The following is a 23642-nucleotide window of genomic DNA, read 5'->3' as shown; positions in this document are numbered from 1 at the left end:
AAAAAAAAAAATATGGAAGAAATCAAAGGAGTCAGATTATACAATCTGTTCGAGCACAGAACTAAGATGAAAGAAAAACCAGACATTTGGAGACCTGGTGAAGAAGAAACAAGTACAGATACACTATCTTGTTCCCACCACTTAAACTTTCACATCCCCGGTTCTCCTTTAGTTCTAAAATAATTGTGAGGTTAGTGTCACTATTCCTACTTAGCTAGAGTTCACAGAGCAAACTTACTTGTCAAGTAGAAGAGCTAGGTGCCTTCCTCACATACTGCCCTCTCCTTGTCTCCCACATCTACAGTAGATACCCCTACCATCCAGATGTTCCCAGGGAACACAGGCTCCATTTTATCTTTGGCAACCTGGTCCAAGAAATGGGGCAAGATTGGAAGAGCTCTCCACATCCTCAGCCCATACAAGCCACCTTCCAAATCCATACCTGTCTCCCTTTGATCTGCGCTTCTGCATGTTCTTCCCTTTGGGCCGCCGCTCACTCCCAATACAGAACACCCCACCAGGGCCAGTGACACGGATGGATTCCAGGCCCTTGGCGGACTTCTTAAAGGTGAACTCCACTGCCTCACCCTCCTTCAGGCTCCTGAAGCCCTCCATGTGCAGCTTACTCTGAGGAAGGGAAACATGGTTGATTTTAAGGTTATCCTCCATCATTATACCAAAACCCCCCACCACGTATTCCTGTAATGTAGAAAGAACAAGTGTGGTAACACTTCCTTTTATCAGAAAAAAAGAATGACTCCACGAGTCACCAGGATTGAGAGCAAGAAATCTACATTCCGTTAACAAAGAACGCTCGTTATATAAACAGATGCCACTGCATTTTCTGCAGCTACTCTTGTTTAGAGTTCTAAGTAAAACAGAACAGAGGGGAAATTCTTAAACATGGCACTTATAAGAAACCAACAAATATAAAATCACAGGCCTGTACACTTCAAAAATGTGAAGTTCATGAAACACGAAGCCTGAAGCAAACAAACTGAACAATTAAATGCGTGATCCTGGATGGGATCCTGGAACAGAAAAATATTAGGACAATTATAATGAAATATTTAGAGATAAAGGGACTTGATATCTGCAATTTATGGTTAAGAGAAAAAGAATAAGTCTATATGCACAACAAAAAAATGATAAAGCAAATGGGACAAAATGTTAAGAACTGATCATTCTAGGTACAGGCTATGTGGGCGTTTTTAGTACTTAACAACATCTTTTCAAGTTTGAAATTGTATCAAAAATAACGTTGCTGAAAGTTGAAGGAAAGACAGTATGACCCAAACAGGTGGATCAGTAGATTATATGGGAAAGTCCACTAGGAGAACCAAGTGTATGCAGAGAAATCAATAGGTGAGGAAAATAATTCAGTAAATACCATTGAGAAAGTTAAGTTATCCATTTGGAAATGAAGCCAGAATTCTACACTTTGTATCATATGTACATTCCAGAGGACTTAAATTATCTAACAAACAAACAATAAAAACCCCACAAAACTATAAAAGGCAGATGATTAGACTGATAAAACTACAAAAAGCTACTATAAATCAGTAAGAAAAAACAATTTCACAGAACAGAATATAAGTAGGTAATTTGTAGGACAGCATGACACATGTTCAATCTCACTGGTAAAAAAAAACAACCATTATGAAGCCATTAAAAAGAATGTTGTAAAGTCTCTGCTTTATTCACAGCTGCATTGTCACCTAAGTAAATGCTTCATACAGTTTTGGATGAATTAACAAAGAGGTACCGTATTTCCCCATGTATAAGATGCACCTTAATTTTGGGGCCCGAAATTTGGGGAAAAAAATTACATAAAGTTATTGAACTCAAGTTTTATTCATCATAAAATTCATACAACTCCTCATCACGGTCAAAACTCCCAACCATTAGCTTGTCCTCATCTGTGTCTGATGACGAATCACTGTCTTCATATATTATCTCGTCCTCAGTTCCATCTATGGCATTTGAAATCTACAACCACTGTATAAGATGCACCCAGTTTTTAGACCCCAAATTTTTCGAAAAATGGTGCGTCTTATACATGGGGAAATACGGTAGATTTTAATTATTTGACTTGGAAAAATGACCCGATGATGTTGTTAAAGGAAAAAAGATTTAGAATGTGTGGAACGATCCATTAAAACACTGTGCTTGTACCAAAAATTAAAAATATTGAAACTTGCAAAGAGACTAACAGCCTTCAAAAACAGCTAGTTGAGTGGCAAAGCCAGTGTCAGAAGAACCCAGCGTTCCTGATTTTGAAGCCCGCAGCCCATTCCACCTTGACACCTACTGCACCAACACCACATTACTGGAGGTGACAGCCCCTCCCAGAAAACCTACCCAGAACAGACTTCATTATAGCTTCCTTCATTACAGTAAGGCATCCGAAGTGCTTATCAAATGTCAAAAAAGGTGTAGTTATCACAGAAAGCAGGGTTCAGAGAAGCAAAAGGGATTACTGTGCACCTAGTCCTGATGCTCGAGGGACCAGGAATAAGTAGCCTGAGTCTTTTATGCTGCTAATGGTGGTGATGATTTCAAACTGGGTCTTAGGTGAAACATGCTCTTTAGCTAGGTGGGATCCCCAACTCCTCAACCATTTATATTTTTTGCTGTAATTTAGATGGTATCGTGGTATTGCTTAAGACAAAACTCCCACTGAGGCAATTGGTTCAGAGTACAGGCTCAGAGGCCAGACACATCCTGGTTCGTGAAATGCTGGTTCTACCAACCTCTGGCTGCATGACTGGCCATTCCCCTCTGGGCCTCAGATCCTTCAGAGAACGGGCTAACAGCAAGGTAAGGCTCTAATGAAGATTGTGTGGGCATGAAAACATCAAGAATATGGGCTCAGTAAATATTTCGTGTATTATTATCTGTAGTTTTTCTCTACCCAGCATAGAAATAGTCCAAAGGTTGGGGATCCTTTTTCTTTTTATTCCCACAGGAACACCCAGGGGGAGACCCCCTTCCCAATGCTGATGTGAGGGAAGAGGTAGAGCATTACAGCAGGAAATAAAAACACTGCACGAAGGTGCAAGCCCCCTCCCCCTTCCCTGTTGTGCAGTAAGTATCCTGATCTGAAGTTAGATTTGATTCGTCTCTTGCTGAGCTGGGACAAGCGAATCAGGAGATGCCGGAGGAGCTGCACCAAGAGCATTCTTGACCCAAGCAATGCCAGCTTTTCCCATTTGCCTAGCAGGCTCCTAGGCTGGGACACCCCCAGGTCTAGCTGTGATTTGGCACATAAATGATTAAGAACAAGGGTTTGGAGTCTGAGGGCCCGTTTCCCCCCTTTTCTGTGCTAACCTTTAAAATGGGAGTAAATAACTAATTTTATGGTGGTGCTGTGAGGTTTTATGCATGAAAAGTAATTAACACATAGGCTGCTACACATTAAATCCTCAGTGAGTGGCAATTATCATCAACCTCCTCAGTTGGTAACAGTGGGAACCAAGTGTCAAGAGACTCAGAATTTTAACTCTGGTTTTTATCACTAACTAGCAGTGGAAGCTCGGAAAAATATCCCCTCTCTGAGCTCCAGTTCACTGAGTACAACACTCTCTTTATCTATACCTCATAGGCTTACTGTGAGAACAAGAGGATAATATAAATGGGGAACAGTATGAAACTGACTAGTCCTCTCAGGTCACCCACTCCATCACTAGAGGATTTGGGGTCTGTTCAAGACTTTCAGAGTTGTTAAAAAAAAACAAAAACAAAAAACAACACAACAAAATCCCACAAAACTCTGCAGGCACCTCACCATAACCGGTCAAGATTTAGACTGGTGGTCTCCAGGGGTGGCTCCCTGCCCCCCACCCCACCTCTTCCTAAAACATAGTTTGAATTCCTCTCTTATCAGATAGGTAATCAGCATGCAGCCCCACTGAGCCAGCCTTACAGGGCCTGCATCAGAAAGCAGCCAGAAATTCTTGCTACCACCCCCACCCCACCCCCAACCACACACAAAGCAGGGCCCCGCCCCTCTCCCCATCCCCTCCAAAAAAGAAAAGGCTTTGGGGGGAGGGGCAAGGCTTGAGCTCCCCCAATAGAGCCCAGCCCCAGGAAACAAAGAGTTGACACTGGCTGGTTCTGGTGGTCAGATTCCTGGAGTTCCAAAGGCTGCTGATTCCCCCAACCCCACCCCCCTTCACCACATTCATCAGTTCCTTCCTTCCTCTTCACGATGGGGTTATGGTCACCGTGTAAGAAATGGACAGACGGATCCACACCTTTCTTCCCCAGTCAGGCTTGTTGGGTCTGCCAAAGTCACTGCCAGCGGCCATCTTTTCTTCTCTCTGACCTGCCATCCCACGCTTCCAGGGGTGGAACTAAACAGGATTTGAACCCCTCTACTCTGGTGCCTTCAGTCAAATCTCTTACAAAGGAACCCGAACTGGGGTTACTTATTCAGATAAACTCTTTTAAAGGTGAGGGGGGGGGGCAGGCAGGCCCCCCATCTTCCTTTCCAAATTTGTTCAAGGAAGGAAGATGGGCAGCCTACCGTGGGGGGCCCACTGCATAAGATGAAATTTAATAAAACTGAAAACCATTTCAGAAGGCTTTTTTTTTTTAATGGCAGGGAAGGACTTTTGCTCCATTCATACCTCACCACTGCCTAACAAATCTTCCCCCACATCAAGTACCCCCATACCAGCATCAACTTCTGCCTTTTTAAGTTTAGAGATAGAAGAATGTAGAGTACAAAGCTTACAGGAGCCTGAGTTTCCCTCATCTTACTCTATGAAAAGTTGGATAAGCTCTGGTTCTTTGATCGTTTGTAAAAGCAGGGGAACAGACTTAATGATAATGAAGCCACTGCCAGCTCTAAAATAGCCCTTTTTTGTCACACTGCTCCTTTCTATATAAGTGGCAGAGTCCAGGATTTCAGGATACTCACTTTGGTCACAGGGATCAAAGCTGGGGTTTCCAGATTTTCTGCAACACGCAGGGCCAGTCCAACTCAAGACAATCTAGTACATGTCCATCCCCTCAGTTTCAGATGCCCAGCAGTACACACATTTGTGGAATAAACTAAGTTCTCTACTACCCAAAATTACTAATATTTACTAATGCTTACTATAGGCTAAGCAGTGTTTTCAGCACTTCACGTGTTATAACACATGTAACTCTCACACCAAACCTGTTAGGTAGGCCTCATTATGACCGTCGTTATCACAGCTGAGGTCATGGAGGCAGAAGGGTTGCTTAACTTTGCCCAAATTCATAGTGACAGGCAGAGTTGGGCTGAACTAGCCTCTCTCTACAGTCACAGCTATGCAATATAGCGCAAGTCACATAGACATTTTAAAACTTTCTAATAGCTACATTTAAAAAGTAAAAAAAAAAAAAAAAGTGAAATTAACTTGAATGACTTAATCCTGAGGTGTCCTGAAGGTAGGAGGTTTGGGTGGGGCTAAGAAACCAACCGGTTCATGCAGAAGCAGTTCATTTGACAAGGACAGGGAAAGAGATTTGTCCAGAACCAGTGCTCGAGTTCGCCACCAGATGGGGCTGCTCATCAGCCCGGCCGCACAAAGGCAGCCGGAGGGAGACTGGAGGGAGCCTAAGAGAGGAAGGGGGGGGGGGGGGGGTTCAGAACTGTGTACACAAGTGTTCATCTAGATTGATCTCCCCAGCTCCTTTGGGCGGACATCTCTGTTCTCAGGAAGACAGAGTTTCAAGGGGACTGAACTCTGATGATGAGGGCCCACCCTGGGATGGGGTGCTTACTCCTTACCCTGCGCCCACCCACCCAAAGAGTGCAGAAGAGAGGCTCCTGGAGTTTTAAGCTAGTAACCCTGTTGTTCTTGTGTTTACAAAAGCCATTTACTTGGACTTTGGTTTCCTGTCTGAATTAAATTAACTCCTAGCTGAGGTAATTTAAAATTAGTCTATACTAATTATGTACTATTCTTGAAAATTTTCTCTTCCTCCTCCCCCATCTCCTTTGACCTCCCAGACTTAACACATAGCAATTACTATTCATGCCGCAGGAAAACGGGAGGATGAAAATTTTGCCCAGGGTAGTTTCTCCCCTCACCCCCAAATTACAAAACCCACAGAATTCCAAAAGGATGGGGAGTGTTCAAGTTTGATTAGGAATGTACCCAAAAAAATCACCTGACCCTGGGGAAAGTCACCAAAAATCACTTCTACGACAAGTAGTAGTGTCACCAAATACGAAGTATAAGTTTCTCATAGTGAAAGCTTTGTTCAGGATGGTGGCACAGCCTTCATTTGGGACACTGTCTAGAAAGCTTATCTCCTCAGAAAAAAAGGACCCAAGAAGACCCCATAATGCTCAAACTAACCCAGGCACTTCTCTACCAACTTCCTGAAAGTCAAAGTGATTTGGTCATTTAAAAAAAAAAATCTTTTTCCTATTAAGAGGGAAATGAAATAACTAATGAATGACCATCAACTCCGAGGCTTCCAGTCCACCCAGAAAGAGAACAGCTACCAGTTAACATTCCCCGCTCCGTCTCCAGTCTCTTTCTCTGGAGGAAGACTTCTGCTGACAAGGACTCCTAGTGTTCTCCATGTACTCACTCCTCATTTCTCAGGAGCCCCTTCCTTCTTCACCTTCATTCCTTTAGCCTCCCAACTGAGCATTAGAAAACTAACCACACAGCTAGTCCTTCTCTTCAAAGAGCTTACAGTTACAGGTTAGTTAGGGGAGATGATAGAACAGGTACATCACTAACTAGACGTGAGAGGAGTGATCAGAGGCACCAGTAAGGTTATAAATCAGGTGGGGAAGAGCCCTTTATATTCTCCCCTCCCGGCTCCACCCCCAAACCCAAGAGTCCTAACCTAGACCCTGCCTGCGGTTGCTCTAGTAGCACTCATCTTCAAAAAAAAAAAAAAAAAGCAGGCCATGTGGCTTCAGCAGTTTCAAGTTACTCAGTATTCAAAGTTTTTTCTCCTAACCCAAACTCGGTCCTCCCTTGGTTAAACTAGGGCTCCTTTTTTTGGGCTTCCAAGCCTTCTAATTCAGCATTTTAGCCAGAAAACCATTTTTAAAATATTTGGGAGAACGCAGGGAGCTTCGTTCTCACTTTCAACTCTTAACTCCCAAACCCCTAAGATTTGAAGTTAAGCCACAGGAAAGATGAGTTAAGTCAAAACTCTTAAAATCACCATAGAGATTTCAGAGTCTCAGGAAATTGAGACAGTTGAGCTCTTTCTCGCTCCAGCTTTCCCTGTGTAACCGTGTTTTCACAAGTAGGGAGATTTTGCCTCTCAGGGAGCATTTGGTTCAAGTCTGGAGACATTTTTGGTTGTCACAACTAAAGGATGCCTGTAAAGAGGAATTATCCTGCTCAAAATAGTGCTGAGGTTGAGAAACCTTGATTTAAGGGCTGGCCATCTGCCATTATGATTCTTAAATTCCCCTAAGCCCAGGGATAGGCAGAGAGTTCAAGATCTGGAAGACCTGTGGCTGAGTGAAAGGATTATTAGAAAAATCCCTTTGCTGTATTTATTAATTTTTTAAAAGGCTAAGGGTGGGTTTTCGTTCCCACTCATTCACACCTGGGGGCATTAAGTGAGAGGAAGCCTAAGAAACAGTAATGAACAGTATTGGGAGCCAAATGGGCCCACCTGGGAAGGAAAAAGAAAATGTTAAATTGCTTTCCCCCCTTCCTCTCTACTTCGAAAGGGGTTCCCTGATCCCCTCCCCTGGCAGTTGTTTTCTGAGGATAATTATCCTTCTCACCACCTGCACCCCAACTCCAGGGTGCCCACAAGCAGCAGCCAATGAAGGGGTTTTTTCTTCTTAAAGGGAAAATGTCTCACCCTCTTCTCCGCTTTCCTCCCCCAGGACAATTTTTAGGGCTCATCCTGCATCTACTTAATTCTTCTACTTTAGTTTCCAGAGAGATATTTCAAATTCCTCAAGTGCAGGGACTGGGATCACTAGTCTAGTTTACTGCTATGGTTTGAGGATTAACCCAAACCCCAGGAGTGTGCTATCAAGAGCTAACAGGTAAACCTCAGTTCATTGTGCCCTGTGACTGCTGATCGTTAACAAATTCTTGATTCCTTACCCCAGCTCAGCTCCATCCCTAACTCAACTGTGGAATTTCCCCGGACATTCCAGGACCCTGAAGTCCAGATTATCTCCTAACTAACCCATCTGAACAGCTGTGGGCTCCACTCCCCAAATCTGAAGGTCCCTGCTTGCCTCTATGTTATCCAGTGTTTCAGATGCTTTCAATGGTAAGGTTAAGTGCACTGAGGCACAGATCAATTTGCTCTTGGGATTTCGTTATCACTGTGGGGGTTCAGGACTAGTCACACCAAGATGTGGTTCTGTGGTATGTGGATTGTTTCATATGGATAAAGGTAACTTTAGCTGGGGCCTTAAAAGAAAGTTCTGCCCCTCCCTTAACTACCTAGAAGAACTTGAATTAAGGGCCTTGCTTATAATAAGAGATTATCAGAGATAACCTCTTTTAACCTATCTATAGAACAGGACAGTCTTCTAATTTACTAAACTTTTGCTCTTATCTTCCTGCAATGACCCTTTGAAACTCCCAAAGCACTTTACCTCATCCCTAGCTCAGGATGTCTTATATACCTATGTTCCCTTTCTATCTCTGAACCTCTTGTGCTTGCGGAGTTCCCGTACCTATGTATTAAACTTGGTTATTCTCTCTTGCTAATCTAATGTCTATTTGATTAGACCAGCCAAAAGAAATCTTGAGGGTCAAGTTTCTTCCTCCTCCACATATCACCAAGGAACCCCAGATGATGAGCTAGTTCCCCTCAGCCCCTCCCTACTTAGCAACCTTAGGAATGCAGGCAAGAAAATGTTGGGTCTGGCTCTTATTCCAAGCCTCCCAAAGTTAGGGAAGCTGTCCAGTCCATCTCCAGACCAGGAGAGATTTTAATCTCTGTGTGATCAAATAAATGGGAGAGGGGGAGCTGGCCACCCTGCTGAGGAGGGCTATTCAAAGTTGGTTCCTGTAATAAAGTGATTTAATAGATCTAAAGAGGCCAATTCCCTTCTTTCTCTCAGAATTACTTCCTGTGGGTTATCATTCACATATGTAAATGAGACAGGAAAGGGGGCAAAGTCACCAGCCAAAAGTAGTTGATGGGGGGGGAGGGGAGAAAGGGTGCAACTAGTGAGGTAGGTGAACAACCTGCTGCAGAGCCTCCTGGCAGAGGTTCAAGAAGCCCAGTGACACCAAGTCCCCAACACTAACTGTGGGGGTCCCCATCTTCCTGCATCCTCTATCTCCCTGATTTCCCCCACTCTAGGTCCTCATGGAGGGCCTCCAGCCAGTCCACTCAGCATCTCCCTTCACCACCCCTCCCCCTCCAGAATACCATCCCTCAGGCTCCAGCCCTTAATCCCCACATCCTCCTTTCCCCTCCCCCATGGATCCTAAAGCCAACCTCCTCGAAGTAACCCCTCCCTGCCCGGCCTGGGTGCCAGCCTACTTGGATTAGGATTAGTAATTTTCTTCCCAGGCCCAACCCTAAAACTCCAAAGGTGGAGGGGACACAGGCAGTGACTTCCTTTGCATGGTTGTTATGGGTGGCTGGTGTCCCAGGACCACGGGAAAGCCAGGGAAGAGGGAAACCTGAAGTCTTCTGGCTCCTTGTTTGAGGCCGGGAATGTTAGGACAGCAATGAATGGCTGTCTGGGGCCATAAATGCCAAACTGAGGAGAATAGGTCCAGAGGCTAACCTCCCTCCACCCCCTGCCCTGCGACACTGAATTTCACCCCCACTGTGCTGCCTTGCTTTAACTGAGAACTTGGGGTTGCGACCTAACTCATTCCCAGCCTGGCCCAGGAATCTAAGGCCTGGGCTCCTTAGGTTTTCCTTCCTGGTAGGAACTGGACAGCAAAAGCCCAGCGGGTCAACTGAGTGCCTGAGATTGTTCCCTTGGAGGAATTTCAAGCTCCCAAATAGATCCTTCAAGGATCTGCCAAACCCACATAGGCCCCAGGGCTTGAGTTTTGGGTGACCACCTGGGTGAGGAGACCCAGCTGACCTCAGCTTTACCCTCGTTGGACCCCAGAGCGTTTTCCCTCCCTCTTTCCCGCCCCCCAGCTCCATTCACATGTTCTGAAAGGCGCTGGGCGCTCAGGGCCCTGCCATGGCCCAGCATGTGCTTCTCTGGCCGGCCTGCTCGCCCTCCCCCCACCGGGAAGTACAATACAACCTTAGTTTCTGCCACATGGGGTCACCTCCCTGCCCCTGCCCCCTTTCCAAGGGGAAAGAGGTAACAGACACGTGGTAAGTCAGAGGGGTTCCCGGAAGGGGGTGGGAGGCGCTGATAATCGGCTCTGCTCCTCACTCTCGTCCCCTTTGAGTTAATGGGGACCAGAACTGGGGTGCCACCGCAAAGATGGGAACGCACAATGCGGGCTCTTGATCTCGCTCAATCCAACAGTCAAGTCCGTCCGCCCACCCTTGGGTATGCGCGCCAACATCCCCTTCCCCGCCAAAGTTCCCAGAATCGATCTCACCTGGTGCACAAAGACATCCACCGGAGGGTCGAGCGCGACCCCGGCGCGGGCGGTCATGGACAGGAAGCCGAACCCCATGCGCACGTTGAACCACTTGCAGATGCCGGCCCCGTGCAGCAGCTGCGGCTCCTCTGCCGCCCGGGCCGCGTCCTCCGGTGCCTCCTCCGGCGCCTTGGCGCAGCCACCTGGAGATTGGGAGGGCGCTCAGCTGGGGGGCCATGGAATTGGAGGACCCTCTCAGAGGCCCAGCAGGGAGACCCGAGTGTCCAGCCCGCGGGTGAACACCCAAGAGGCTGCAACTACCAAGCAGCCGGCGATTAAAGACCTGTCCCGGCTGCCTCCCGCGCTCCCCAAGCTTACACTGAGCGGCCAGTGGTGCCCCGAAAGTTTTGCTCCTCTTCCCACAACACGTTGCCCGGGGACAGACCGCCGGACAGGCCCCTCCTCCTCTTCTCTCCCCCAGCCCTCGTAGCCTTGGTGTGCACGCCGCTGGGACACCAGGGTTCTTTGCTCCAGAGATGGGCCCCTGAAGCAGGAGACCGCACAGACTTGGGGTCCTTCGGCCAGCCTGCAGGACACTTTCCCACCTCCCATTTATGTGGCTCCTGGGCGGCCCTGCAGCCTAGGGTGTCCCCAATAAGTCCCGAGCTCGAACCTGCAAACTGCTGGTTTGACACAGAGCCCATGGTAGTCGGCTAAGCCCGCGGCCCGGGCCCCAGGTCGGGCGGCTGCTGGCCCCAGAGAAGTCCGGAGGCAAAGGGGTGGCTCGGAGAAGAGGCTGCTACATCTTCCCCAGCACAATAGCGGTGGGAGGGCCCACGGCTTTTCAAAGGCTCCCAAATTCTAAAAGACAATGACCCAACCCCCCGCGGGCAGCCCCCTCCCCTCTCCTCCCTCTTCTTTCCCCTCCCTTTCCCTCCGGCTCCAGCTCCTGCCCTCCCCCACTACTGCGGTCTCTGACACCTCTGGGGTGTCCCTTCTCAGAACCTTGAGGTTTGACACCCCCTTCCCACATACACAACTGGAGATGGAGGCGGTCAGCCCTAGAAGTCTTGAGTACCCCCTGAATTTGGGATCCTGCACTTAAAGGACTCACTGGGGGTGCCCAAAGCAGCATACAGGTGGGGGGGCCTGTGTGTGTGTGGGGGGGTGTAGTTTTAAAACCATGTGACTGCTCCCACACACACTCACACACCACCCCCACCCCCCGCGCAGATAATTATACATTCCAGAGAGTTAGGGGAGGGAGGTGTGAGCCTGGCAGCGCTGGCCAATCAGAGACACAAACCACCTGTCAAGGGAGAAATGGATGAGCCCTCCCCCTCCCCCAGCTCTTGAGCGCCCCTCCCCCTCCCTTCCCCTACAGGCCTCGGAGCTGACCCGGCTGCTCCGCGCTGACCCGCTCTCACCCCCCACCCCCGTGTGCTTAGATAGACCTGGAGTTCAGGACACTAGGAAGCCTGCGATGGGAAGCAGGGGGGAGGCTGGAGACCCGGCAGGGCTGATCTCCAGTCCAGGCCAAGGCGCTGCCTCTCAAAGTCTGTCTCTAACTGAATGTCTCTGCCTCCCTGAGTTACCGAGTTTTTCGGGACCTCTCAAAGCGCTCCTAATTGATTGTGTAAAGAATCCTTCCTTCTTCCCTCCAAATCTGTGTCTAAAATTAACCCCATGTGGAGCTTTCTGTGAGAGCAGGAGGAACCCAAAGAGGCTTGACGTGTGTTCCACTCTCCACCAGCTGTCTTTATAGTGCCCCTATCCCTATCCTGTCCCTATCCGTTTCTGGGAGAGGGGCTAGGTGGGTAGGTGGGTCCAGGCATTTCCTTCAGTGCTCCGGACACTCAGGTTCCCAGACCCTCACTTTCAGAGTCCCATCCTAAAGTGTGCTCCTTTCCCCACAGTGGGGTTGGTGGGAGAACTGGAGTAGGGGACCTCCTCATTTTGAGGCAGGCTCCCTTTCTAGGAGATAAAGAGTGTTTGCTAGGGGGGTGGCTAGTGCCCTGGTCGGAGATGGACAATGGCCCGGGGCTCAGTGCACGGCCCTGGCCCTGCCCCTTCACTTCCGGTGCTCAGTTCAAACTGGACAATGCCAGCTCCGGCCAGTTCCCCTCCCCCACTGTTACAACCCATTTAAAGGGACAGAGCCTGCTTTCGGGGGCATCTGCTTGCTCTGAATTCAATCTTCTCCACCAAGTGTGCAGAACCTCTTGTGCTTTTCACCCTGCGTCCTTACGTGTGTATTTGAAAAAGAGAAAGGGGATGAGGCGGGGTAGGGGAGGGGAAGATGGTGAGGAAAGCAAGGGGCTGTGGAGAGATTCTCTTTCCTACATGGAGTGCTCTCCAAGAGACTAAAACTTGAGTATAAGGGGTGGGGGATGGGCGATGGGTGATAATAAGAACAACTGTGGCCCTTTGCCACTCAGCCTAAAAAATACTTACCATTAACAAATATCATTAGTAGTCCCCCACTCCCAACTGAGGACCCTAATTTAGGTTTTACAAGAGTTCTCCGAGAACATCAACCAAAGCCATTTAAATGTATATAATCCTCCCCACCTGAGTCTTATCTCCCCCCGTTATTAGCGCTCTTAAAAATATATTCACTCTCTGTACCTCTGTTCCTAAGATTCAGGAATGACTGAATTCAAGTGACTGAGGTTGCTGAAGAAGCGAGGGGAAAGGGAGTTTAGCGCTCTGGTTTCGCTTGATCTGCTCTCAAGTGAGATTTGTTCCCTCCGGCAAGCTTGACCAGCTTCTCTGTCCAGGGTCCTGAGGGCTCCGGGAGCTCTGTCCACGGTGCTGAATAAAGCCACGCTCTCCTGGCTCCCAGCTAGCTTCCAGCTTTGACAATGCCTTCTTGAGTTCTCACCTCCAAGTCCTTCCCCAAAAAACCTGATTCTTCTCAAACCCCAGTAAGCCTGACACACTTGAAACGAATGAAGGGATTAGCTTGAATGCTAAACAGAGGGCATTTCCAGCAATACATGATTCTATTAGAGCAGTGCAGGTATCTCAAGCTCCCCTTCAGAAAAAGGGGTATAACTATGCATGTGGCCATAAAGGGTGAGGAAAGAGGAGACATTTTCTAATTCAAAAAACACTAGATAGGAGAAAGACTAATTTCTGTTTTCAAATTATTTCCCTAATTATTATCATTTTTCATAGGAGCACAGGCATTGAAGTCAGCTTGCCCATGTTTGGCTATCAGCTCTACTATTTACAGCTCTGTGGCTCAGGGCAACTTCTTTGACCTCTAGATGCCTCAGTTTTCTCCTCTGTCCAATGGAGATAGTGAAAATATCTTACTCTCAGAATTATTATGAGGATAAAAATAGATCATGTAGGTAAAGCTTTTAAAATAGTGTCTGATATAGAGTTACATCTTTACTTTTTAAAGATTTTATTGGGGAATTGGGAAAGGGAACAGTGTTGGGGAATTGGGGAAGGAGACATTGTGTTTTTCCAGGACACATCAGCTCCAGGTCAAGTTGTTGTCCTTCAATCTTAGTTGTGGAGGGCCCAGCTCAGCTCCAAGTCCAGTTGCCACTTTCAATCTAGTTGTGTGTGTGTGTGTGTGTGTGTGGGGAGAGGGTGCAGCCCACCATCCCACGTGGGAATCGAACTGGCAACCTTGTTGTTAAGAGCTTGAGCTCTAACCAACTGCGCCACCAGGCCAGCCCTAGTTACATCTTAATAATGTGAATTATTGCTAATATTATAGCTATTGTGCACATGCTTGTTTTTATAATCTAGAACCTGTTGGATCATTTGCTTCCTGAGGACTGGGACCATGCATGAGTTATTTCTTTCTGCATCTTTCCCCACATCCTTACCAGTACCTAGTACAGTGCCTGGCTCACAGAAGATACCCAAGAAGCTTTTTCTGAATAGCCTTTAATTGAAACAATAAACATTCTTACAATAGTCATAAAACTTATTCTCCTAGGCTGCCTCTCTCTAGTCTAACAATACAAACCCAGGAGGGAGTCAGGTCCTCATAAAGTTGCATGTGTGGAAGGAGGCAGAGGATTCTTTGGGAAGGAAGCTATGACTTCCAACATAATTGATTCTTCATCCCCAATGGGTTGTTTCCATGTGGGAGATGGAGACTCCTGATCAAACCTTACTCTCTTGGGTCCTTGTCTCATTGAATACTTGTTAGGTACCTACTATGATCCAGTCATTAAGCCAGCTCACAAGTTTGGTGGAATTAAATAAGTAATATGTATAAGTAGTATGATGACCAAAAATGTGCGCCCCCCCCAAATGTACAGAAGAAACTTTCCCTGCCTTCCAAGAGTTACAGTCTAGTTATGGAGACAAGATCTGATAGAGCTAAGTATTGCAAGTTTCTTGTATATTGGTTTCTGGGAGTAATGATATCTAGGTAAAAGAGAAAAAAAAAAAGACTCTCTAGACAAGACAAAGGTGTACTTGGCCAAGTTCCTCTTGTGTAGGTTCATGTCTTCTTAAAAGGAAGAGCTGAAACAGGTCTTAGTAATAATATTACTTATTTAACATTTAAAAAATATTGATTGAGTACTTCCTCTGTGGCAGGCATTGTTCTAAATGTTGGGAATACATCAATAAACAATACAAAAATCCTACCTTTGTGAAGTCTATAGGTAATAAACTTCACAAAGGTAGGATTTTTGTATTGTTTATTGATGTATTCCCAACATTTATAGGTAATAATAGAAGTTATTATTTATCAAAAATCAGGCACTTTTCTTATCTTGTTCAAGGCTGTCAATAACTCTGAGTAATAAGTATTAATATTGCCACCACACAGGAGAGGACTCTGAAGCTCAATGAATCAGTATAGTTTGCGTAATGTGGCTCAGCTAATACATGGCAAAGGCAAATTTGAACCCACATATTTGACTCCAAAGCTCACATTGCTTCCACAGTTCTAGTATGTTGCTATCATGACTGGTGTTATCAACATTTTACCATTGAGGAACAAGACATATGCAAGCAAAAAGACTTTGGGGGGAGATTATATATTCAATATTGTTATTAAATGGGATCCAAGCTTGTGATTCCTCTTCCCTGGGCCAGCGCTCTAGTCTGTCATTTCTATTGATCACTCTCTCCAAAGCTGCTTGGCTTTCTAAATCAAGAAGCTGGCTAGAGCCAAAGCAGGTGCTCTTTTGGGCAACCATCCATATCCAGCCCCCATTTATGAAGTGTTTTGAGAACTCTGTGGTGGGGTCCAGAGTGGTTGTTTGGAGTTAAAGCCCTGACCATCTGCTAGCATGAAGGATGGTGTGCAATTGAGAAAAATATTTTCTACAAAGTGTCCCTCAGAATATTAATTCCATGGGATGATTAATACATCTTACCATTTTTAAAAAGTTTCTGTAGTGAAATATTTTGGAAAATGTTATGCTCACTAGGTTTCTTCTGCAGGACTTTTGAAAGCCTTTAGTATAGTTATATGCTCTGGGATTCATCAGAAAAAGAATACAATGTGTACAGTGTTTCCAGTCATTCATCTGTTCATTGACTCAGTCACCTAACAAATATTTATTGGGCATCTATTTTGTGTCAAGTGGCACTCTTTGAAATACCAGGGATACACCAGTGAACAAAACAAATAAAATTCCTGCCCTCATAGAGCTTACATTCTAGAGGAGAGGGACAAACAATAAACACATAAGTAAAATGTATTATATATATATATATATATATATTTCCAGCCTATTAATTTGCTCTGTGTTCTCAAGAAAGGCACCCAGTTTTACCCTTCAAAGGCAAAATGAGAGAATTGGATCAGTTGTTAGACAAATGTTTCTTCCAGTTCTGACATTCTAAAGCAATATGATTTGTGTGTGTGTGTGCGCGTGTATGTGTGTGTGTGTGTGTGTGTGTGTGTGTGTGTATGTGTGTTTGTGAGAGAGAGAGAGAGAGACCATTCCTAATTACTCTGAGAAACAATCTGGTTTTGCCTCATGCTGTCATCTTCATCCCTTTTCAAGGACTAGGGCTTCCTACATCAAGCAGGATTGTGCACCTCTCACCACTTAGGTCTGTTGAATTGGCAGAAGGAGGATGAACCAAGGGAGTCCCCTTCCTTCTTTCAGTCCTGCTCCCCATGCGGGCCTTGCTTCATAGAGCAAGATGCCAGGCACTTGCTTTCACCAATAATGGCTTCATTACATTGAAAGGAGACGAGAGTGACCTCAGTGAAATAGACTTCTTGACCCCCGCTGACCTCTGACCCTCACCCTGACAGCCTCTAAATCTTTTCCTTCTGACACATCCCCCACAAGGTACAAGCAAGAGGAGGAAATGATGAGCCTGCTCTAGCCCACTGTCCAGTGACTGTAACTCACCAGGTGTCCTCTTGCAGTGGAACTCATCCTTCCCAACCATAATTTCCCTCATGGCTGCTGATTGTTTCAGTGATCCTCACTGTGACTCTACTCTAGCTTGTGGGTCACAACTCACCCAGCTGTCATTCACCTGGTGTTCATTTGTGTGTGTCCAGTGATTGTCATGTACTACGCAGGCAGGAGGCAGGGTGTCTACCCAAATGCTGTCATTTCCCAAATGATGCTTTAAGCTAGGTCTTGAACCTACTCTTCTCTGGCTGGGCACTTGCTATTAATTGAGAACTGATTATATACCTGGCATGCGCTAGGTGCTTTGTGTGTATTGTTTCTTTCTGTCCCCAACCATCCTAATATGATCCCCATTTTACTGAAGAGGAAGCTGAGACTTAGTGGCGTTAAGTGATTTGTCTTGACTCACAAATCACAAAGGGTGCGTCCCACATCCAGCTCACTCCAATATTCTTCTTTATGTTTTTTTTTACAGTTAAAGTCATTAATGCCTGTGGTTTAAAAATCAATCAGTATTGAAAGAATTATAATGAAAAACAAGTCTCCTGACCACCCCACCCCCCCGCCTCCCATGAGGCAACAACTCTTTGAGTCATTTCTTCTGGAGGATATTTCCATATCTCTAAAAAACATGCATGTACCTATGTTCCTTGATTTATCAATTTCAAATATTATCTATTGATTTCCTGTTACGGTAGATGAGAACTTACCTCTCTTACAAGGCCCACCCACCTCCCCTTTCCCCTTCCTCCCAATACAGTTAAATCACCATTTTCAGCTAAATTGATAACCAATGTTTACACCGTCATGATTATAGAAATGTTCACTGCATTGCCAAGTAGCATTCTAGGACAGAATTTCTTACACTGTGTTTTATATTCCTGCCTTTCTCTCTTTCCTTCAATATTTGTCATTGAAATATCCTCAGTTATTTTCAAAGTCTCCATCATATTATCTTTTCCACCAAGCCTTCACTCTTCCCAGAGCCTCTTTCCTGAGCCCCCCCCCCCCCCCCCCCCCCGGCTGCTTTTAGGGCTTTCTTTCCAGCTGTCACCCTGGGGCTTCCTCTCACTACAGGGGCCACTGTTTCTGGGATCCCAGGTTCACACTTGAGGAGCATATTCTAAAAAAGGGTGCATGAAGAGAAATTTTCTGGACCTTACAGGTATGAACATGTTATTTTTTTTCCCCTTACTTTTTTTTTATGGTTTCAAAGCCATACTCTTTACCATTCTGCCATGCTGACCCCTAGCAAAATGAAGAAAGATACTTGGCTTGCTTTGAGGACAGTGAAGTCGAGATGCCTTTTCCAAACATGAGGTTGTGAACGCAGAGTTATCAGAAGAAGAAAAATGACCATAGTTATTCCTTTTTGAAGGCTCACCATGTGCCAGACACTGTGCTGAGTGCTTTACATTAATTATCTCACTTAATGCTCACACCAAAATTATAAGATAGACATGGTTATTGTTCCCATCTTACAGATAAAGCTGAGAACAGAGGGGTTAAGTAACTTGGTGAAGGTCACAGAGTAAGTGATAAAGTCAGGATTCAAAGCCTGGTAGGCTGCCTCTGGAATCAGCATTCAGATTCAATAATCTACACTTCTACCATTAGAAGAGGCTTAGAAGTTAGTATTTTCAGATTTTATCTTTTTCCTGCCCCATTTTGTAAACATGAAAACAAGACCTAAAATCTAAGTGACTTGTTCAAGTTCCCATAGCTGGTTAATAACAAGAAGTAGAAATCCAGGTTTCCTAGTATTCTCCTTTAAATTAGGGGAATGGGGGTTCCAATTCAGAATTGGCTTCTGAACCTTGATTTCCCTGTCTGTTTATTGGAAAGGACAGATATAAAAGATATATGTTCCATCTGATTGTGTTTGGGACATAATAGAGGCATGTGTAATGTACTATGAAACAATGAAAACTAACTCATATTGTATGTTATGGAAGGCTTCACAGGGGAGGTGGCATTGCATTGGACCTTCTATAGGATTTTGAAAGCCAGGGAAGGCGAGGTATTCCAGAGGAAAGGAACAGCAGAAACCAAAGCAAGGAGGCTTGAAAGTGAACAGCTTGTTTGAGAAACAGCCACAAAGTTTGGTTCCTACAACGGCAAGTCCTCCATGTCCCTGTGGAAACATACAGAGAGACCTGTACTCCTTTCATTCAATCTCCAACCACACACTCATTAAAGATTTTGTCAATAATAGAGGTAGAATAACAGGGTAAGAAAGTCCTGGGTTCTAGTCCTAGCTCTGTCACTAACTCACTGTGTGACCTTGAGCAAATCTCTTCTCTGGGCTTCAGTTTCCCCATCTATCAAATGGGAGTATAGATGTGTGACCTCTAGGGTCTCCTGCTTGCTGCATCTGTGATCATTACAGGGTGAGAATAATATCCTTGACTCCCTCTGTTAGAGGAAGGAGGGAAATAACATCTGTTAATTTTTGCTATGTGCTGGGCATAGCCACCCCCCCCATCCCCCGTTCTGTTTAACTTCCTCAAATTCTCCCAGCTAGTAACAACAACAAAATAACAGCTAATGTCTATGAGTGTTTAGAATGTGCCAGACACTGTGTCAGGACCCTTCATTGGCTCCTGGACTCCACCAACAACTTCATGATGTGGAAGCTTTGTCTCCATTTTCAAGAGGAGGACACAGAAGTGTCTGATGCCATGGTCTGTGCTCCTAATTACTAGGCTACACTGCATCTCAGTGATGCCATCTGAGACAGCACCGAACTCCACATAAGCCACTCCGGAGTCAAGGCCTCCAGACGGCAGGAGACTGTCCTTTCCCTCTACTCATCACTTGGCCACAGTGGAGGAAGGACAGCAGAAGGATGCATGGAAGCTGTTCCTTGTCCCCTCCAATCTCTCCTAAACGCAAGCAGCACTTTGAGGTTCTGAGAAAGGGTGCCTCCACCGCTCTTCTATTAAAGGAGGGGGCAGAGCAAGGAGAAGAGAGGCCCAGGCTCCTGGATTCCAAGACTCTCAGAGTCAAAAGGGAACTTGCAGAAGAGCTGATCCCCTCCCAGGTCCCAAGCTTGCTATCAACCATTTTCTAGACTCAGCTTACAAACCCTTAGCGACAGAGAGCTTGCTGCTTCTGCTTCGGAAGCCTTGCCCATCCCCTGATAAGTTGGGATTGTTAGAAAAGTTCTTTTTTTCCATTGAATTGAAGCTGATCTCTATAGCTTTCACCCACCAGGGTGTTTAGAACAAGTCCCTTCCCTCTTCTGCAAAGACCCTCCATTGGGGTCAAGCTTTCTGTTTAAACCCCAGTCCCGCCTTCTTTAGTTGTGTGACCTTGGATAAATTTCTTAGAGGCTCAATGCCTCAATTCTGGTTGATTTCCCACCGTTCCTGTGGAAGTTACCCTGAGGCCAAATTTAGCCAGCTTGATTCCCAGGGATCCACAGCCTCCTTCTATTGTCTGTGGGATACTTTGTACAATGCTTTTCCAACCACAGTGGTTTCCCATGCGTTAATCTCTCCAGAACCTGGAAAATGGGGCTGCTGGAAAAGGAGGGAGGCAAGATGGCCTGAAGTTATGTCAGTTTTGCAGGTGAGACAGGTCTCAGGCCCCAATACCAGACCTACCTCCAAACTTACGCTTGTCACTCCTGCCCCCATTAGCATTCCAGGGCCTCCGTACACCACGCTCGCGCTCTCTCTTCCTGGTGTTTTCCCCCTGCTCATGCCTCTGCCCAAAGCACCGTTTCTCTTACTTTGCTGATCACTATTCATTTTTCAGGCTCCAACATAGATGTCACTCATCCGGAAATATCTTTGCCTCCACCCACTTACTTACCCAACATCCTCTCATGTGTTCTTACAGCACCCTGCACTTTTGTAACAGAGCGTTTGCCCCAGTTTATTATGTTTGTTTATTTGTCTTTCTCTCCCACTGGCTACTAGAATGTAAACTCCATGAGGCCAGGGACTATGTCTGTTTTGTTCATTGTGTGCCTAGCATATAGCACAAACCTTAGAAGAGAATAATTGCTTAATACATTTTTGTTGAATGAATAAGCGAATGACTTGCCCAGGATTCCATGGTTAATGATGGCTGAAATTAGAATCCAACTTTTATTTCTAAATCCAAGGATTCTTTTTACCATCCTCTGAACCTAAGCTAATTCTTATCCCTAACCCTACTGTCAGCCCGTGTCCCCACTTAATTCCTTAGAGTCTTAGATTGTTTATCTGGAAGGAATGTTAGAACTCATCTGATTCAAACCTTTCATTTTATAGATAAGAAAACCAAGATCCATAGAGGTTAAGTGGTTTGCCCAAGGCCATACAGCAAATTGTGGCTGTCCTCCCTGATGGCTAGATTGGTGCTTTCCCACAGAGTTCACCCAGGAGTTCATGGACTCCCAGGGTTTTGTCTTGGGAGGTGGGAGTAGGAGCCAATAATTTCATCCAAGTCCCTGCTTTCATGCTCCCTAGCACTCAGAAGTCCAGACCCAGAGTCTATTCTGAGACATCTCCCAGGCAGAAGTTTCAAGCAAGACAGGATGGAGGGGGTGTGTGTGTGTGTGTGTGTGTGTGTGTGTGTGTGTGTGTGTGTGTGTGTGTGTGTGTAAACATGCGCTTGGGGGAAAATCATGGGGAGTTAAGGATATAGACATGAAAAGCAAGCTGTGCAGCACAGCCCTACTGCTGTGGGGTCCCTCGAGGCTCTCACTGTGGCAACACCGCTCCCTCTGCCCCTGAAGCTGACCTTTGGGGTTAGAAATCAATAACCTGGACTCTGGCTTCGGCCCCCTGTAGCCCTCCAGTGACCACAGGCTGCTCAGAAGAGCGGGTAGGACTCAGGGTCATTAAGTAACTGTCACTCTTCCCCAGCCCCACTTGGGGCACTGCTGGGGAAGGGGCGTAGGATGGGAACCATTATGGAAACACACAGGTGAGGTTGATTCTCACCCTCCCCACCAGAGGCAGGGTGGCCTGTATGTCTCCTTGACCGCCCACGCTCTTTTTCTTCTTGCCCAAGGTTTCCTCTTGCCCTCTTTGTCTTCTCCCACATCCTTAGCACTGAACCCCAAGTCTCCTCACTGAACCCCCAACCTCCTCTCTCAGCCTCCATCTTTGCTAGGCCCCATCCCTCCCTCACTGAAACCCTGTATTTCTCTTAGCCTAATCTCCTTCTATGAACTCCCCCCACCCCACCCACTCACCACCACCATTGTGCTGTATAGTCTGGAGATATTTTATGCTTTTTCAGCCAAGGCACTGGACAGAAATTCCTCACTCACCATCTTCTTTATATCCCCACCAGGTAACTTCTCATCCCTCATCCCCTTGTCCCTCCAAGGACATAGCCACTGTTCTGGTCATAATATTAGTAAGAGCCTTTTTCAGAAACACACTCACCCCTGACCCCACAAACTTTCAATATTCCTTGCCCACCATTCCTTCACCACATCCACTCCAATGCCCCAGCCAATCACTTCTGATTGACTGATTAGGAAGGAGGAAGAAAGAGGATCAATGAAAGAATCTGGGCCTATTCTTATTCAAAGCTAAAGGTCCAGGAGGGAGGGATATTAATTGTGGGAGGATCAGGCGATGGTCACTATGGAGCTGGAGGTGAGGTGGTCCCTAGCATGGGGGAGGATGGATGCAGGGGTCAGACTATGCTCTGAGGGTTGGGAGAGGAGTTGTGGTGGAGCCGATAGAAGTGAGAAGGCATAAATCAGTAGGAGTTTGGCATGAGGTTGGGGTCCCCAAGACTACCCCACAGATAAGAAATTTACCACCCCTTTTTTTCCAGCTTGAGAGGAGTCCTGTATCCAGCAGGGGGCGCTCTGTCCCCACATTTCCCTTCTCACCTACCAGACCCATTTCTTTGTTTACTCATTCATTGGAAAATATTGTTTGAGCACCACTGTGTGCCAGGCACTGTGCACCAGATACTGTGCCACGGACTGCAAAAGTGCAGGCATGGACGACACAGAAAGACAGACAAACAAGGCACTAGACTTCATGGGGCTAACAGGGTAGGATTACAGTGAATACTAAATAATTATAGTGATTTAAGGCAAAGGGGATCAGACAAAGCCTGCCTGAGAAACTGACTTTTCAACTGAGATTTAACAGATGCCTAAATCTTGACCAGGTGACAATTTGGAAAAGAGGTGAGGATGGGATGTGTAGGGATTGTGTTTCAGGCAGAGGGAACAAAGTGCAAAGACCCTGAGGCAGGAAAGATCAGGGCCCCTTCAGAGGGAAGGGAAAAAGCCTGCCTGTATCTGATTGAGCTTTGGTCAGAGGTTTAACCCTTTCTATTGCGGAACACACATAGCTGGAGCACTCAAATGTTTTCCCAAGCCTCAATTTTCTTGAATATTGCAATTTTTGGAGACAGGGAGAAGAGAGAGCCAGCAGGTCTCTGGGGCCTTTCTAGAGTAACCAAGCTTGGGAGGGAGAAATCCTGTTCATTCCCTTCTCTAAATTCAAAACGTTTTGTCCAAAAGGAGTGGAACAGAAGTAGATTTAGTTTGAGCCCCGGGATCTCTCCAAAGGCTTTGTGGAGAGCCAAGTCCTGTGCTCACACATTTTTATAAGTTGTGCACAAATGAGATATTTTAATCACAGTTGGAAATTTGAAATGTGAAATACTGGCAGTTAGCCTGTTAAAAAGCAGTATAAAGGTGTGCCAAGCAATTAATTAATACAAATGTTTTATGATGTTTGTGGTACTTTTCAACTTTTAAAATTTGTGATTTGTCATGTCTTCTCATTTTATTTTATTTATTTATTTATTTATT

At 46.0% G+C, this 23642-nt stretch overlaps 1 protein-coding gene across 1 annotated transcript in view; it reads right to left on the bottom strand.

Annotated features, from left to right (window-relative positions):
• LIN28A (lin-28 RNA binding posttranscriptional regulator A) overlaps positions 1-11200 on the bottom strand; it is a 13894-nt gene extending 2694 nt beyond the window's left edge. The window contains exons 1-3 of the mRNA XM_019650143.1: positions 11170-11200; positions 10515-10699; positions 443-627 (exon numbers count right to left, since the gene is read on the bottom strand). Of these exons, the coding sequence (XP_019505688.1) occupies positions 443-627; positions 10515-10699; positions 11170-11200 (401 nt within the window). The remainder of the gene's footprint in view (positions 1-442; positions 628-10514; positions 10700-11169) is intronic.
• Positions 11201-23642: the final 12442 nt, after the last annotated feature.

This window comes from Hipposideros armiger, unplaced genomic scaffold, assembly GCF_001890085.2.
Source record: "Hipposideros armiger isolate ML-2016 unplaced genomic scaffold, ASM189008v1 scaffold_138, whole genome shotgun sequence".
In the NCBI taxonomy this organism is placed as follows: domain Eukaryota; kingdom Metazoa; phylum Chordata; class Mammalia; order Chiroptera; family Hipposideridae; genus Hipposideros; species Hipposideros armiger.
This window is presented reverse-complemented; position numbering and strand designations above follow the sequence as displayed.